The 14263-nt window shown below is 40.7% G+C and overlaps 1 protein-coding gene across 2 annotated transcripts in view; it reads right to left on the reverse strand.

Annotated features, from left to right (window-relative positions):
• tle5 (TLE family member 5, transcriptional modulator) overlaps positions 1–10874 on the reverse strand; it is a 69032-nt gene extending 58158 nt beyond the window's left edge. For both annotated transcript variants that reach the window (XM_015971397.3, XM_015971396.3), the window contains exon 1: positions 10624–10874. In XM_015971397.3, the coding sequence (XP_015826883.1) occupies positions 10624–10650 (27 nt within the window). In that variant the 5' untranslated portion in view covers positions 10651–10874. The remainder of the gene's footprint in view (positions 1–10623) is intronic.
• Positions 10875–14263: the final 3389 nt, after the last annotated feature.

A 14263-nucleotide genomic window follows, 5' to 3' on the forward strand; every position in this document is an offset into this window, starting at 1 on the left:
TAACCCGTATGTATATGTCACGTATAAGCTCTAATGTTACAAACACTAATGATTTCTTTTATCCGGCTATGTTACAGTGCTAAAAGAAAGCGCTCTTCTTCTACAATGGACGAGTTTCTCACAAGGCCAACCAAGTGCACACCGCAACAAGCCAAAGCCCTGACCGAGGCGATTTTGAACATGCTGGTAACGGACATGAGACCGCTTTCAATGGTTAGCCATCAAGGTTTTAAAGATATGATCAAGATGTTCAACCAAGAATACTGAGAACTATCTACCAGGCCGATCACATTTCACCACATTGATGGAAAGGAAGTATGAGACGACCTTTGAATAGGTGTGTCTGTGTGTGCGCGCACGTGCGTCTATCTGGATACAAAAAAAAAATAGAATTTTATGGATTTTATGATAAAATAAAGTTTGCTGACTGAGCAATTAAGAACCTAATATAAGTTAAAGCATAATATATATTTTTCTCTGTTAAATCTTAACTTGCTTTATGAATTAACAATATATCAACAAATGAACTAACTTTAATATATTTTATCTTTAAGGTAAAGCAGGCCCTCAGAGCTGTGACTGGCTCCCTGATCAACGCCATTTGAGCAGATCTTCTCTGCAGCTGGGAACATCTGTTCTCAGGAGAGCCTTTCTCCGGACATGTGGAAATGCCAACTTTCCTGAGTGTAAACCGGGACCATGTGTGATTATTTAGCTGGATCCATTTCATGTGAGCTCAAGTCTTTTTTGTATTTTAGTTTTTAGTTGCATAAATCTGATCTGTTTGACATTGTAGCATTTGTATTAACATGTTGCAACTAAATTCATTAAAAGCAGTTTGTCAAGTTATTATTAGGGATGTGAATCTTAGAGCAACTCACGATTTGATTCGATTCCGATTCTCAATTTAAATCGATTCACAATCAGTATTAACAAAGAGTGTCAGCTCCAGGATGAACTACTTTCTTGTAAAAGTTAGTTAAAGCTATGGGACATTTTTATTTGACTTTAAACTGGTCATGCTCCAAAAATGCAAATTTACAATGTAAAAGTGATTCTAAAACTGTAAACAGAAGCAATCTTTTGACCAAAAGGCAACATTTATTTTTGCTTACCTTGTAAAATATAACAAATCTGTAGTTACCTAACAGTAGCTTTGAAAGTAATACGGTCAAATACTTTTCAAGTATGTGTAGAAACAAGGTACATGAGTAATCCTGAGTACTCATTTATCAACTTAGAAAATAATAATAAACAGAATAATTAGAAAATAAATATGAGAATATCTCAGATTTCTGAGTATGGAAAAAATTACATTCAAGTGCCCACTTATCAGCAGATTCAAACATAAATCATCTCAATTTATGGGACCACAAAAGTAAACGGAGTCCTGACTCTCCAAACAAACATCAAAAGAGTGCATCTCAAACCTGTAACAAGCCAAATATTTGAGTTCTTGGAATCGATTCTGAACCTTTGTGAATCGATTCTGAATCTTTATAAATAAGAATCCCGATTCAGACTTGAATCGATTTTTTTCAGCACCTCTAGTTATTATGTTGTCTTTATTATTAGATGGCACATAAATGATCACGCATAGAACTAGAAGCTAATGGTGGGTATATTAGAGCATCTTGGTGCAATAAGCTATACTTGTATGACACGATTAGTCACGACTAATCGTCCCCAAACTGGTGACTAGTCGACTAATAAAATAGTCGTTTATGGAAGCCCTACTCTGAACCCAGAATGTTCTCAAACTGGTTTATTGAACATGGTCCCAAAGATCTGCTGAGGTCAGTCCATTCCAACACCTTAAGGATGTCGTGAAACAAGATTTTTGTCATGGATAATTTGGCTATCATCTCAATATGGACCAGCACCTCTGAGGAATGATTGATGCCACTAAGAATTCAGGCAGATCTGATGGCAAAAGGTGGTCCACCCCTGTAGGTGTACCTAATAAAGTGGCTGATGAGTACCAGGAACATTATGTGGAAGTTGAAGTGAAACAAGGCTCCACCACTGTATGCTAGAACATGAGGAAGGATGTAAAAATACAATTTAAATGTTTTGCTGGATAAAAGGGACCTTAAAAGGAACTCCAGCTATGAGGATGTGTATGCCCTAATAAGCCACAAATTTTCTGTTGTACCAAACTATGTTGTTAGAAACACACTAAATATTGCTTTTTATTTATATCTTTAATATTTAGTACATTTTTGGACATACGTAGGATGCCATGTTGTTCGCACACAATACACTCTGAGGGCGATGACGTATATTGGTTGCTCTTGGAAGAATAGCTATTGACGCCAATGTTTGCTTACGCTTAATAATTAAGTAAAATGCCGCATTGTGCTGCTTTTGGATGTAATTTCCAGTCAAAGGGCAACAAGGGGAGTGATGCGAGTTTACACGGCTTTCCCATTGGCAAGGAGAAGAAGAAGAAAATATCATTTCTATAGTGCCTCTCAAGATAAAAATCACAAGAGAAAGCAGTGAGAAGATGCCCGTGGACGGACACAACTTTCCAAAGATCCGCGGCTGTGTTCCCAACATTTTTCTCCTGATGTGTTTGAAGCTTGTGGGTATAAGAGAAGGTGGAAACTAAATGCTTTACCGAACATTTTTCCCAAACAAGGAGCCTTAACGCCCTCGGAGAGACAAGAGACGCTTGGACGCTCTCCTGAGCCGACAACCCGCTCCTGCAGCTTCCGCTTCCGTCACGTTCAACGAACCATCGGACACACCACTCGTCATGGATGAAGCAGAAAATTCACCTATCCCGTCAGTAAAACGAGCTGCAAAAATTATTAAAGTGGTTTCACTGAATATCCTAATCTTCTATAAAGCACACGACAGCTCTGGATGCTAAAATTCTCCAAAATCACTCATACTTGAATAAGTTTGATCACACGATAGTTTACCGTTAATCAGTGTTGGGAACGTTACTTTAAAAAAGTAATTAGTTACTAGTTACTAAATACTTTGTCAAAAAAGTAACTCACAACAAGATTATAAAAGTAACTAATTACCAAGAAAAATAATTAGTTACTTTTTTCATTAAAGAAAGCAAGAAAAATGCATTCCCCTCTTAATTAAACTAAATAAATTTACTATAAATTACAACAATAGTGAAAAATAAATGACTAATGACTGGAACATAATAAAATGTATGTCCCAATGTTTTTTATGAACATGAATAATTTAAATAAATAAGCACTTAACAGGAGGAACTCCTAACAGGAACATTACACTTATCTAGATTATTAAAAGGTCACTGTGTGATATTTAACAAGACCCCAATAAGTCACATTTTTAAATTGCAAATAGAATCACCTGTAAAGGTTCCTGAGCCTTTACTGTAAATGGTCTCCCAGTCTAGTTAAATCACAGAAATAAATGTAAATTTGCATAGTATTTTAATTTTTCCAGCTTCACATAACTGTGTGTTTTTAGTAGCATTTCTGTTGCTGGTAATCTAGTAATGGTTAAATAAAAAAATAAAAATCCTTTAAAATTACACTAGAGGCACAAACCTGATGGAGGACTTACATTTACTAACTTGGGTCAGACCCAACCACAGAAGAGGTGAAGCTGGGTGGTAAACACTAGGGATGAGCGAGTACACCACTATCTGTATCTGTATCTGTTCAACCAACTAAATTATCTGTATCTGTATCTGTACTCGGAATGGGCGTGGCATAACCCAGAAGTGGGTGTGGTTTACATCAATATATTATTTTAAGTCTGAAATTGATATGACATGATCAGAAGTTGATATGTGTATTGTTTATTTGAAAACTATTTACAGAGCAGCCTCAGAATTGAGATTAAATATTTTTATCACAATAGTAACGAAACTATTACAGAACAAGTGTTTCAATAAAATCAGAACATTAATATTTAAGTGCATGGATTAATACATCTGAACTCATGCAGCAGGAACTAGGAAATATGAAATGCTAGAACCAGACACAACTTTATGTATACGTTTGTATTTTAATTTGATTAAACTGATTTTTTTCTTAAGGTCCTTGGCATTTTACCCCACACAAAGTTAAACAAAACAATGTTGATTTAGGTGTGTGTGTGTGTGAGAGAGATAGAGAGGGTGAGAGATGGAGTAAAAAATAAATAAAAAACCCGACCGGAGCGGAGGTAGTGAGTGACACAGCATGTCACCTCTGTCTTGTCAAATGCACCATGTAAGTTACGAAAAAAGTAACTTTATTCAACCGAAAAAGAGGTGAGCTGAAGAAAACCTAGGGAAAACTGAAGAAACGTGAGCAACAGTGAAGCAATCACAGCGAGATCCGTTACGGTCTGTGTGTGTGTGCGTGTGCGTGGATGAGCCGGATGGACTGCGCTCCCGGCCGGCTAGAGAGTTTTGTGTGTAGGGAGGGGTGGGCGCTCTATGTGACTGGCCAATCACAGAGCGTGAAGACAGTCATTTACCCAATGAGGATTTTCCTTCAGCACGATTACAGATATTTATGAGGTTTACTCGTTTCATGCTCGTATTCGTCAAAAATGCTTTATCCGTACCGGATACTCGTTTCAGACGAGTATCCGGCTCATCCCTAGTAAACACACACAGGTAGTTCTAATGACACCTGAGCGCCCATGACGTCTGAAGCTGATGCAACCAGTGTTACAGCGGGACTAAAGACATGATCAGAAACAGGTTACAGCTGGATGATCTAGGAAAGTAGAAGATCGTGACGTCTGAGCGGTGAACAAGTGAGCGGACCTTCGGGACGTCCCGCTGTCATGCTAAGAAGGGCACGGCTGTAGATCCACACCTGCAGCCGTAGACTAGTCATCACGTCTTCCTCGTTCTTCACGGGCCGTGATGCGCTTGGATGAAAACATCTGCCACTTTAGCTCCTGATCAGCTGATGACAGCTTCAACACACCGCGTTGCTTAACGCACGCATTTTCTCATCAATAACAGAAATGACGTTTTGATAAAAGAAGACAGTAATTAATTAGATTACTCGTTACTGAAAAAAAATTGTTTTAGTAACGCGGTTATTTTAAACGGGGTTATTCCCATCACTGCTCTGTTGTGTCTATAGCATGCAGTGACTGAGACAGTGAGAACACTGAGGGTCTCTGCCCATCCGGCCAATCATCATCGTGTTTGTAAGTGCGTTACCGACACCTCTTTCTCCCTGGTTGCAGCTGAAGTGTGGCGGTCAGAAAGCCTCACACTGTTGCTCAACGTTCGACAAGCACATAGTAACGCACAACTTTCCAGCCCCAGTAACGGTAATGGCGTTGCAACAGTGGGAAAAGTAATTCATTAGATTATTCCGTTACCCAAAAGAAGAACGCCGTTAGTAACGCCGTTATTTTAAACGGCGTTATTCCCATCACTGCCGTTAACTTCTGCTGACAAAAATGTGAGCTCTTGACAACAAACACTCTCCCTCTCGGTTACCATGGAGACACATTTGCGCACACGCACCACCGGTTTTGTCCTGCACTCGCTTCATGCCGCCCTTCTTGCTCTTCATTTTGATGCTTGTTTTGTGAAACATGGTCAGTGATGTCCTCATTAATGTTTCACTCAGGTTCAAACTGAAAAGGCTGAACAGATGACATGTGTATGTCGCTGAACAGTCACTACAGGGTCCCAAAGCCGGCCGGTATAACTGAGGTACAACCATATGACGTCACATCCCAGAGTGCATTGCGACGCTAATGACGACCTACGAGTTAAACTATTTTTACAAATTTTATAAAAATGAAGACATTAACAAGGTTTTTACACCACTTTAATATAACTAATACTAACATTTATCTTATAAGAACCACAAGGCTTTGTAACCTGGGTTCCTTTAAATGATCCTACATAGACAGCAAAGCAAAATGTTTGGGACAGCAGGTTTAGTGGAGGCTGAACAATCCATAATGTGTCATTATGAGGCACTGCTGCTGCTCTCTCATCCACAGCCTCCATTTTTACACTCATCTGTATGAGTGTCACACTTTCTCCCCATATTTGGACCATTATGACAGCAGCAGCAGCTGAAGACAAGCAGGGCACGATGGCAGACATATTCGTACTGTGTGAGCAGCAAGTTTAAGTGTAAGCTTCCAGCTACATGAGAGGTTGGCGAGCTAGAGCGCACTCATGTTTGTAAGAATCTGTAGGATGTAGTCAGTTAAAACTGAAGGTTGTGCAGTGTTGGAGGAAAATGTTTCAATTCTTTGCTCTTGGGTCCTAATTCTCCAAATCAGGCTGCACAACAGCACTCAATTGGATTAAATAAAATTCTGGCATGAAGGATGTAGCCCAGATGCTCTCCCCTTAGACACAAGACACTGCTTATTAATTTCTTGTCATCTTCCTTCCAGGTGATTATACCAGATCACCATTGCACGCAGTTGTCTCCATTTAACCAGACAGGCCAGAAAGGACCACTTTACGAGCCATTTCAGGAAACAAATGAGTACCTGCCACGGGGTATTTACCCTGAAAGGTCCGGCAGAGTGGCTGGGCGGGGCTTGTGGTTAACTTGTGGTGAATGATTGTAACTCAGTGAGAAATTATATCAGTAGACTTCACCAAACAACTGGCTGCTGAAAATATTTGAAGAGTTGCTGGTGAATCTGAATGAAAGGAAGATAAATATAAGCAGAAATGTTGACACTGCTTTAAAATCACCGTCTCTAAACTCATCACTGAAATCCCTCCACAACGCAATAACTCTCACCATTTTGTAATCTCTTAAGCAGCTAATCTATGGCAGAATGGCTCCGGTCAAAGTTCAGATTTCAACCCGACTGAGCCTCTGTGGTGGGATCTTACAGCCTTTTTCACACTGGAGATGTAGAAAAATTGGCCTAGTCTTCATCCGCACTTGCTGTTCACACATGTACATCGCAGCGGGGTTTTATTCTGCTGGAGATGAGCTCTCACAGCTTGAAATGCAAAGGAGGAGGTGTGGAAGAGTAACTGACTGGGGCGCACATGGAGTAGAGACATGATGCTAAAAGTACAATGTGAAAATAGCTGTGTTTTTTGTGTTTTTACCCAATGCTTTGAGAAGAGCAGATGAGACTTCTTGCTGTGTTCGTATTGATAATGTATACACAATAGTGAGGGGAATGCATGTACAGGTCAACAGAAATGAGAAGGAAGTGAAAAGTCTTACTAGCAAACATACATTTGCAGCAAAGGCCAGGAAAATGTTCACATATAACCTCACCTACTGATCTCCTGACCATTATCCCACTATGTGGGTGAAAAATGTTTGCAGGAATTCTTGAGCTATTGCAGCAGACATTTGCTATCCTTTCTGAACATTTCTGACAACAGTGCATGTGTTCCAGTGCAACTAGAAGGTGCTTCCAGGAGCTAAAAACTAGGGGTGCTCCGATTGATCGGCCACAGATAATTATCGGCCGATTTTCCTGCAAGTGTGTGATCTGTGATTGCCAATCACTGCCTTTCATTTTCGATCTGGCACTGGCGCTTACTCTTCCCGGCCGGTAGTTCACCCTTCCGCTTCTCCCCGCTTAGTGCGCGTGGCGGCAAACCCGCAAAGACAAACATGTCTGCCGTGTGGAACTTCTTTACGGTGTGCGAGAGTGATATTAAGTTTGCGTCTTGCAACACGCAACGAAAACATACCCCGCGGAGGAAGCACTTCAAAAAAATTCAACACAACGAATTTGATCCGACATTTAAAGACTAAACACTTGGCGGAGCATGGTGAGTTTTTGAGGCTCACCGCAGACAATGAAAAGAAGCCTGCTAATGCAGCCACAGTCAGACGGCAGCTAACGTAGCCGACGCTTGGAAACACTCGCCCATATGAGCGTGACAGTTAAAAGGCTAAGCAAATTACCCGTAAAATCATCGAGTTTATTGGACTAGACGACCAGCCTTTTTCAGTTGTGGAAGACGCCGGATTCCGCCGACTACTAACCCACTTGGAACCTCGCTACATGCTACGGGGACGTAAATATTTCACCGACGTAGCCCTTCCAGAGCTCCACCAGACAGTGTATTCTTTCATCGAGGGACTCCTTAAAGAAAGCGTGAGTTTCTCTCTGTGAGTTTCACAAGTGACATTTGGAGCTCAGGTGTCAGTCCTGTGTCAATGCTGAGCTTAACAGCTCACTGGATGTATCTGAATGTATCTTTGGTTACTTAATTTGATTTAGGCGGTGATGTGAGATATTGACTTTTTTTGCACTATTTGTAGCCTAAAGAGAGCCTTAATGTTTTCAATTTCTTATAAATTGTTACTGATATTACATAATTTGAAGTCAAGTAAAACCATGTTTTTTCTGAATTAATATGTAACACATGCATTAGAACTCTTCGTCTTCGTCGTCTTCGTCTTCCTCCGCTTATCCGGGTCCGGGTCGCGGGGGCAGCATCCCAACTAGGGAGCTCCAGGCCGTCCTCTCCCCGGCCTTGTCCACCAGCTCCTCCGGCAGGACCCCAAGGCGTTCCCGGACCAGATTGGAGATGTAACCTCTCCAACGTGTCCTGGGTCGACCCGGGGGCCTTCTGCCGGCAGGACATGCCCGAAACACCTCCCCGGGGAGGCGTCCAGGAGGCATCCTGACCAGATGCCCAAACCACCTCAACTGGCTCCTTTCGATCCGGAGGAGCAGCGGTTCTACTCCGAGTCCCTCCCGAATGTCCGAGCTCCTCACCATTAGAACCACCATAGCTAAATGAACAATTTACAGCCAATCTATGTAATTGGTATCGGTAATCGGCTGATCGGCCATGATCGGCCTCTTGGCTGATCAGTGATCGGTGATCGGCAGATTAAAACCTGATCGGAGCATCCCTAGTAAAAACACATTCATCCATCCAGTTTCTATTCCTGTCTGTCCACGCAGGGTCACGGGGGGCGGAGCTGGTGCCCATCTCCAACAGTCTAAGGCAAACAGGTGGTGTACACCCTGGACAGGTTACAGGTACATCGCAGGGCAACACAGAGACACACAGGACAAAAGACCATGCGCACATGCGCGCGCGCACACACACACACACTTACCCAACAACTAAGGACAATTTAGAAAGACCAATCAACCTGACAGTCATGCTTTTGAACAGCGGGAGGAAGCCGGAGTACCCAGAGAGCACAAACACTCACAGGGAGAACATGCTAACTCCTTGCGGAAAGACCCCAGGGTGGGATTCGAACCCAGGACCTTCTTGCTGCTAGGCAACAGTGCTATCCACTGTGCAGCCCTGTAAAAATAAATTATATTTATTAATTTTATTAATTAAATTCTGCAAAAGCACCGGGCTGCCCGTGGATGTGCCAGACTTTAAATCGGCTTTACTAAAAAACAAATATCGGCCAAAGTATAAAAATATGGTAAATATGGGCATGATATAGCGGCTGACTGATAAAGCAGTCCACCCCAATATTTACCTGTATTATATTTGGATCAATAGAGTCTATTCTATTCTAAAGTTCAATTAAATAATTCATGACACAATCAGATTTGGGGAAGTGCTACCAGTGCCATTCTTCCGAGACTGCTTTAACCTTGTTTAAAATCCAACATAATCCAGAAATAACCCTAGACAGGAGCGAGTATGTTAACACTTTTTGTACCACAGCTTCACATTCGTTTCTCCTAATCTGCCTAATAAAACTGCAGCACAATATTCCCAAATGATCATGTCCTGAAATCTCCCATCAGCAACAGCACAGTGCAGCACAATCAGGCTGTCACACCTGCTGACTGTTAAAAGGGCAAACTATTCATGTCAGAAGACATTCAGATCCTAGACTCAGCAAACAACCTTGACCCCGTCCACTCGAAGATTTAATGATGGAAACAAAATGTTGCAAAGGCAAAGAGGAGGGAGGAATTATTTTGCATTTACGTGACTTAGATGAATTATTGTGCAAAGAAAGAGGGTAAACATTAAAACAGACTAGAAACTTCAAGGCTTATACTTTCATTATAAGCTTGAGTACAGGCCAAGGCCATTTCCCCTTTCTTAAGCCTGACTTGGAGTCTTTGCTTTAAAGCTGCTTTCACATAACTGGATAGTTGAAGTGACACAGTTGTGCCAGTCTCTAAACATGAATTTTTGACCAATGGGCTGAGAGCCCACATCACTGATGATTACATGCCCTGGACTGAGTTTCTGTTACCATGGAAACTTGAGATTTAGGGGGACAGAGAATGTGCGCATTTTCCAGTCATAAAACGCCCACCATCACGTATCTGTCACCACTTGTTTCCTTCAGAGACATGCGAGCAAGAGACTAGTGTGGGTGAATACCTGCAATTGGGATGAATGGAAAATGTCAAACAAAGAAGGAAGGAAAAAATAACATGGCTGAGAAATGCAACTGCATTTTTACATGAAGTCTCAGCATCCAAGCCAAATTAAAGCTATTTTTAATCCCATTCAAGTCTCTACTAAAGTCAAACACCTTATGCAGAACATACCCGAACTTTATTTCTTTTAAAGCATAAAAACAACAATTACGTAGCTCAATCATCCCATGACATCTTTTTATCCCGTGACATTCAGTTATAATTAAATGCACGAATCATGTCATCAGCTAAAGAGTAAGTGCTAAACATATGTCGGATTTATAAATTAAAAATACTCACTGAGTGTCTTGATTGTGGAAACATCATGTCAAGTCCTTGTTTGTTGCTTCCAAACACGACTAACTGTGAGGCCAGTGTTTGTATTTCCCCGTTGCGTTGGTCCTTTGTCCAAAGCTAACACAGCCCTCCAGGAGCTGTCCAGGGTTAGCAGGATGACTAGCTAAAGGCAGCTAGAGGACCCCCCTCCCAAAATTAAGCAAAAAGATAAAAAAAAGAGAAAGAGCAGAATATAAGTCTGGTACTTTTAAAGAGTCGGTGGGTGATGCAAGACTATTTCGCCGCCCGTGTGCAGGAAGCCACCCTCCGCTCTGGTTCCTCTCTGGCTTAGCTAGCTAATTCTTGAAAAGCCGTCAGTCAAAATGATTCATCGCGTTCCACCTTTAGCGTTCAAACGGAGGCAGTTCAAAGCCTGTAAATTAATAACGTTTTGTACACGAAGGCGTCCGGGAAGAGGCAGCAAGGCGGAGGGGAACGCTGTCTTCTCGGTCCAAAAAGCTTTCAATTCGCTCCTCCAAAGCGCTTAATGAAGATTGGAAAATGCCGTTTAGATGACAAATATCTACAGATTTGTTTACGTTCAGTCCTGTTCCGACCAACGCCAAAAAAAAAAGCCCACAAAATGTCCGAGAAGGACCCAAAAAAATCAAGTTTCAGGCGTTCACCGACACCGGGTGGAGTTTAAAGTGTCGGTATTTATTCCATGAACCGAGCAGCACTGAAAAATCAGAGGATTTGGTAACGGTGACGAGCTGCGGAGCCAGAAAGTCAGTCCGTTCCTGGAGGTGGTAGGTTGATGCGAGCCGCTGAGCCAAACCAAACGCCCCCAACACAGAAATACAAGCAGCAAGAGCGGCAATGAGCAGCTTCTACACGGTGTAGATCTACGTCATCAGCAGGCTGATGTCTGAGCCAGCAGCGCCTCTAGGGGTCAGGTGGGAAACTACAACTATAAATGCAAGAAATAAATCCCCCAGAAATGGAAATCTGCACATTCACACACAAACTTGGGGAAAAAACAGAAAGCAATAATACGAAAGTGTAAATCTCACTAAATAAGACATGAGATACTACTGGGATATTTATTTATTTATTTATTTAACTTATGTTTTTTCAGGAGGATAAACTGCTTGAGATGTAACATCTCGTTTTCGAGCAGGTCCTCCTACAACACAACCAATAACAAATAAGGTGGCAGAGTTAGAAAGTTGTAACAGAAATTAAAAAAAAAAGGGGAAAGTAAATAATAGTAAAATCAACGATATGTATAAATGTATATATATACACACGTAAATATAAACACATAAGCAAGGATACATAGATACCAACAAGTGTACATACGTACATACATACCTATATACCAAATTAAATTAAATAAAACTGCTGTGAGGCACTAAAAGAGAAATAAGGGCAAGAAATTACATTATAAATAAATCTAAAGTGAAGTAGTATCCCAATTGAATACAAAGTTTGGCAACGAAATACAGCATGTTAGCCATTGAATGCACAAAATCATCATAGTAAAGATTAAACAAAGCAACTACAGCTTGGCTTTACATAAGCATAAACAGTGCGGGAAAATTTACGAATTGTTGAGATGGATCTTAATTCAGCGGGTAGTTTATTCCAGTCCTGAGGAGCTTTAACACAAAAGGCGAGTCTACCCACCTCCTTTTTAAAACGAGGAACAACAAATGATGGAAGAGTAGTTAAGCGGGTTGAATACAAGGAATCAATGGGAACCAAAAGTGTTTTTAGATAAAGTGGAAAATCAAAATAAATGCACTTAAACATAAATATCAACCAATGAAATTGTCGTCTAGCTTTTAAAGGAAGCCAACCAAGAAGATCATACATATAACAATGATGAGTGTTAAATGAACACCGCAAAATAAAACGACACAAACTGTTATAGACGACATCAAGAGACCGCAGGCTAGAAACTGTTGAGTTTTGGTATAAAATATCAGAATAATCAATGATCGGTAACAGAAGCTGAGTGACGATGCACTTTCGAACAATACAGGACAGGATTTCTTGGTGCAGCCATGAGAAGATCTGTTTTGGTGGCCTAAGGATCAGGTCTTTGCACTTCGCATACAATGTGATCCTGTTGGCTTCATCAGACAGTGATCGCTGGCTTTTGCTGCAGTGGTTCACAGCAGAGTGTGAAACAGCTGGGATGAAAATCAACTCCTCTAAATCTGAGACCACGATCTTGAGTTGGAAAAGGGTAGAGTGCCTTCTTTAGGTCAAGGATGGTGTACTGCCTGGAAGAGCGGATGGTGGAGATGTGCATCACTGAAAAAATGCTTTTTAAAAATTATTTATGATTATAATTGGCCCTTCTGGGTTTTTTGTGCATGCTGAACATGAAAATAGTCTCCTACACCTATCTCCTGCATTAGCTTCTGATGGAACATAGACGGTGAAACTCTAGGAATTCAAAAGCCTGACAGACCTACATCACACCATCGCTTAACATTCATGAGTCAAGGGTGTTTGGAGAGATAAAACATCAACTTTGTAATGCAGATGGAGTCAGTGGTGGTCACATTGCTATTATCAAATCCAAGGTGAAACGTCAAAACATCAGGAAACAAGACTCAAATCCTGCCATCTGAAGCTGCTTACTCTTCCAGCACTGTCACGTCCAACTGGGAGGAGAGCTAAAGGAAAACCCAGAACAGGATGGAGGGACCAAGTTCATTATTATTATTATTATTATTTATTTATTTATTTATTTCAGGCAATGGCACATTTAAGTAAACAAGGTAAATATAATCATATTATACAAAGGAATAAACATACATGGCCATATTATTCTGCCCGAAAGGGAGTGGGAAGAAGAAAACTTATATAATCCCACCCCCAAATCCCCATACAGTCAAAAACAAATAAAAGTTTTGCTATTACTTTGTTTAACTATTTCTTTTTACATTTTTATAGTATGATGGCATTACCACAGGCAACAGGTAATTTACAATTTACATTTTTACATCATACAATTTTACCGTTGACCACAGTTCATGTCAACGATGGTAAAAGGCAAATAACAATTTTAACAGACAATACAGCAGCAATTGTAAGGAACCGTAAGCACATGTTTATGCTTTGAGACAGAGTACAATGACAGATTAATTTAAAGACCCTCATCTCTATATTTTGACCAGACCTGATGTTTATATAACAATTTTAATTGATGGACAGTTCGCCATTGCTTTTTTTGTAAGTCCAGTTTGTTCCAGAGTTTCACTCCACACACACACACACACACACACACACACACACACACACACACACACACACACACACACACACACACACACACACACACACACACACACACAAACATTTCCGAGTGGTTTGGGCTCTCGGCAATGAAAAATAACCAAATCCTCTCAAGGTATAAACTCGCTCTGGAGTTATAAACAATTGTTGCAGGTTAGATGGTAATAATTTATTGAATGCTTTATATAGAACTATTAATGTATTATATTTTTATGAGATCAACAAATTTTAGCAGCTTTGACTGTGTAAATAAATTATGGGTATGTTCCAAAAAACCAACCTTGTGGATGATCCGTACTGCTCTTTTCTGTAATATGATCAAAGAATGTAATGTGTTCTGGTAGTATTACCC

The sequence above is a fragment of the Nothobranchius furzeri genome, chromosome 8 (genome assembly GCF_043380555.1).
Source record: "Nothobranchius furzeri strain GRZ-AD chromosome 8, NfurGRZ-RIMD1, whole genome shotgun sequence".
Taxonomy (NCBI): Eukaryota; Metazoa; Chordata; class Actinopteri; order Cyprinodontiformes; family Nothobranchiidae; genus Nothobranchius; species Nothobranchius furzeri.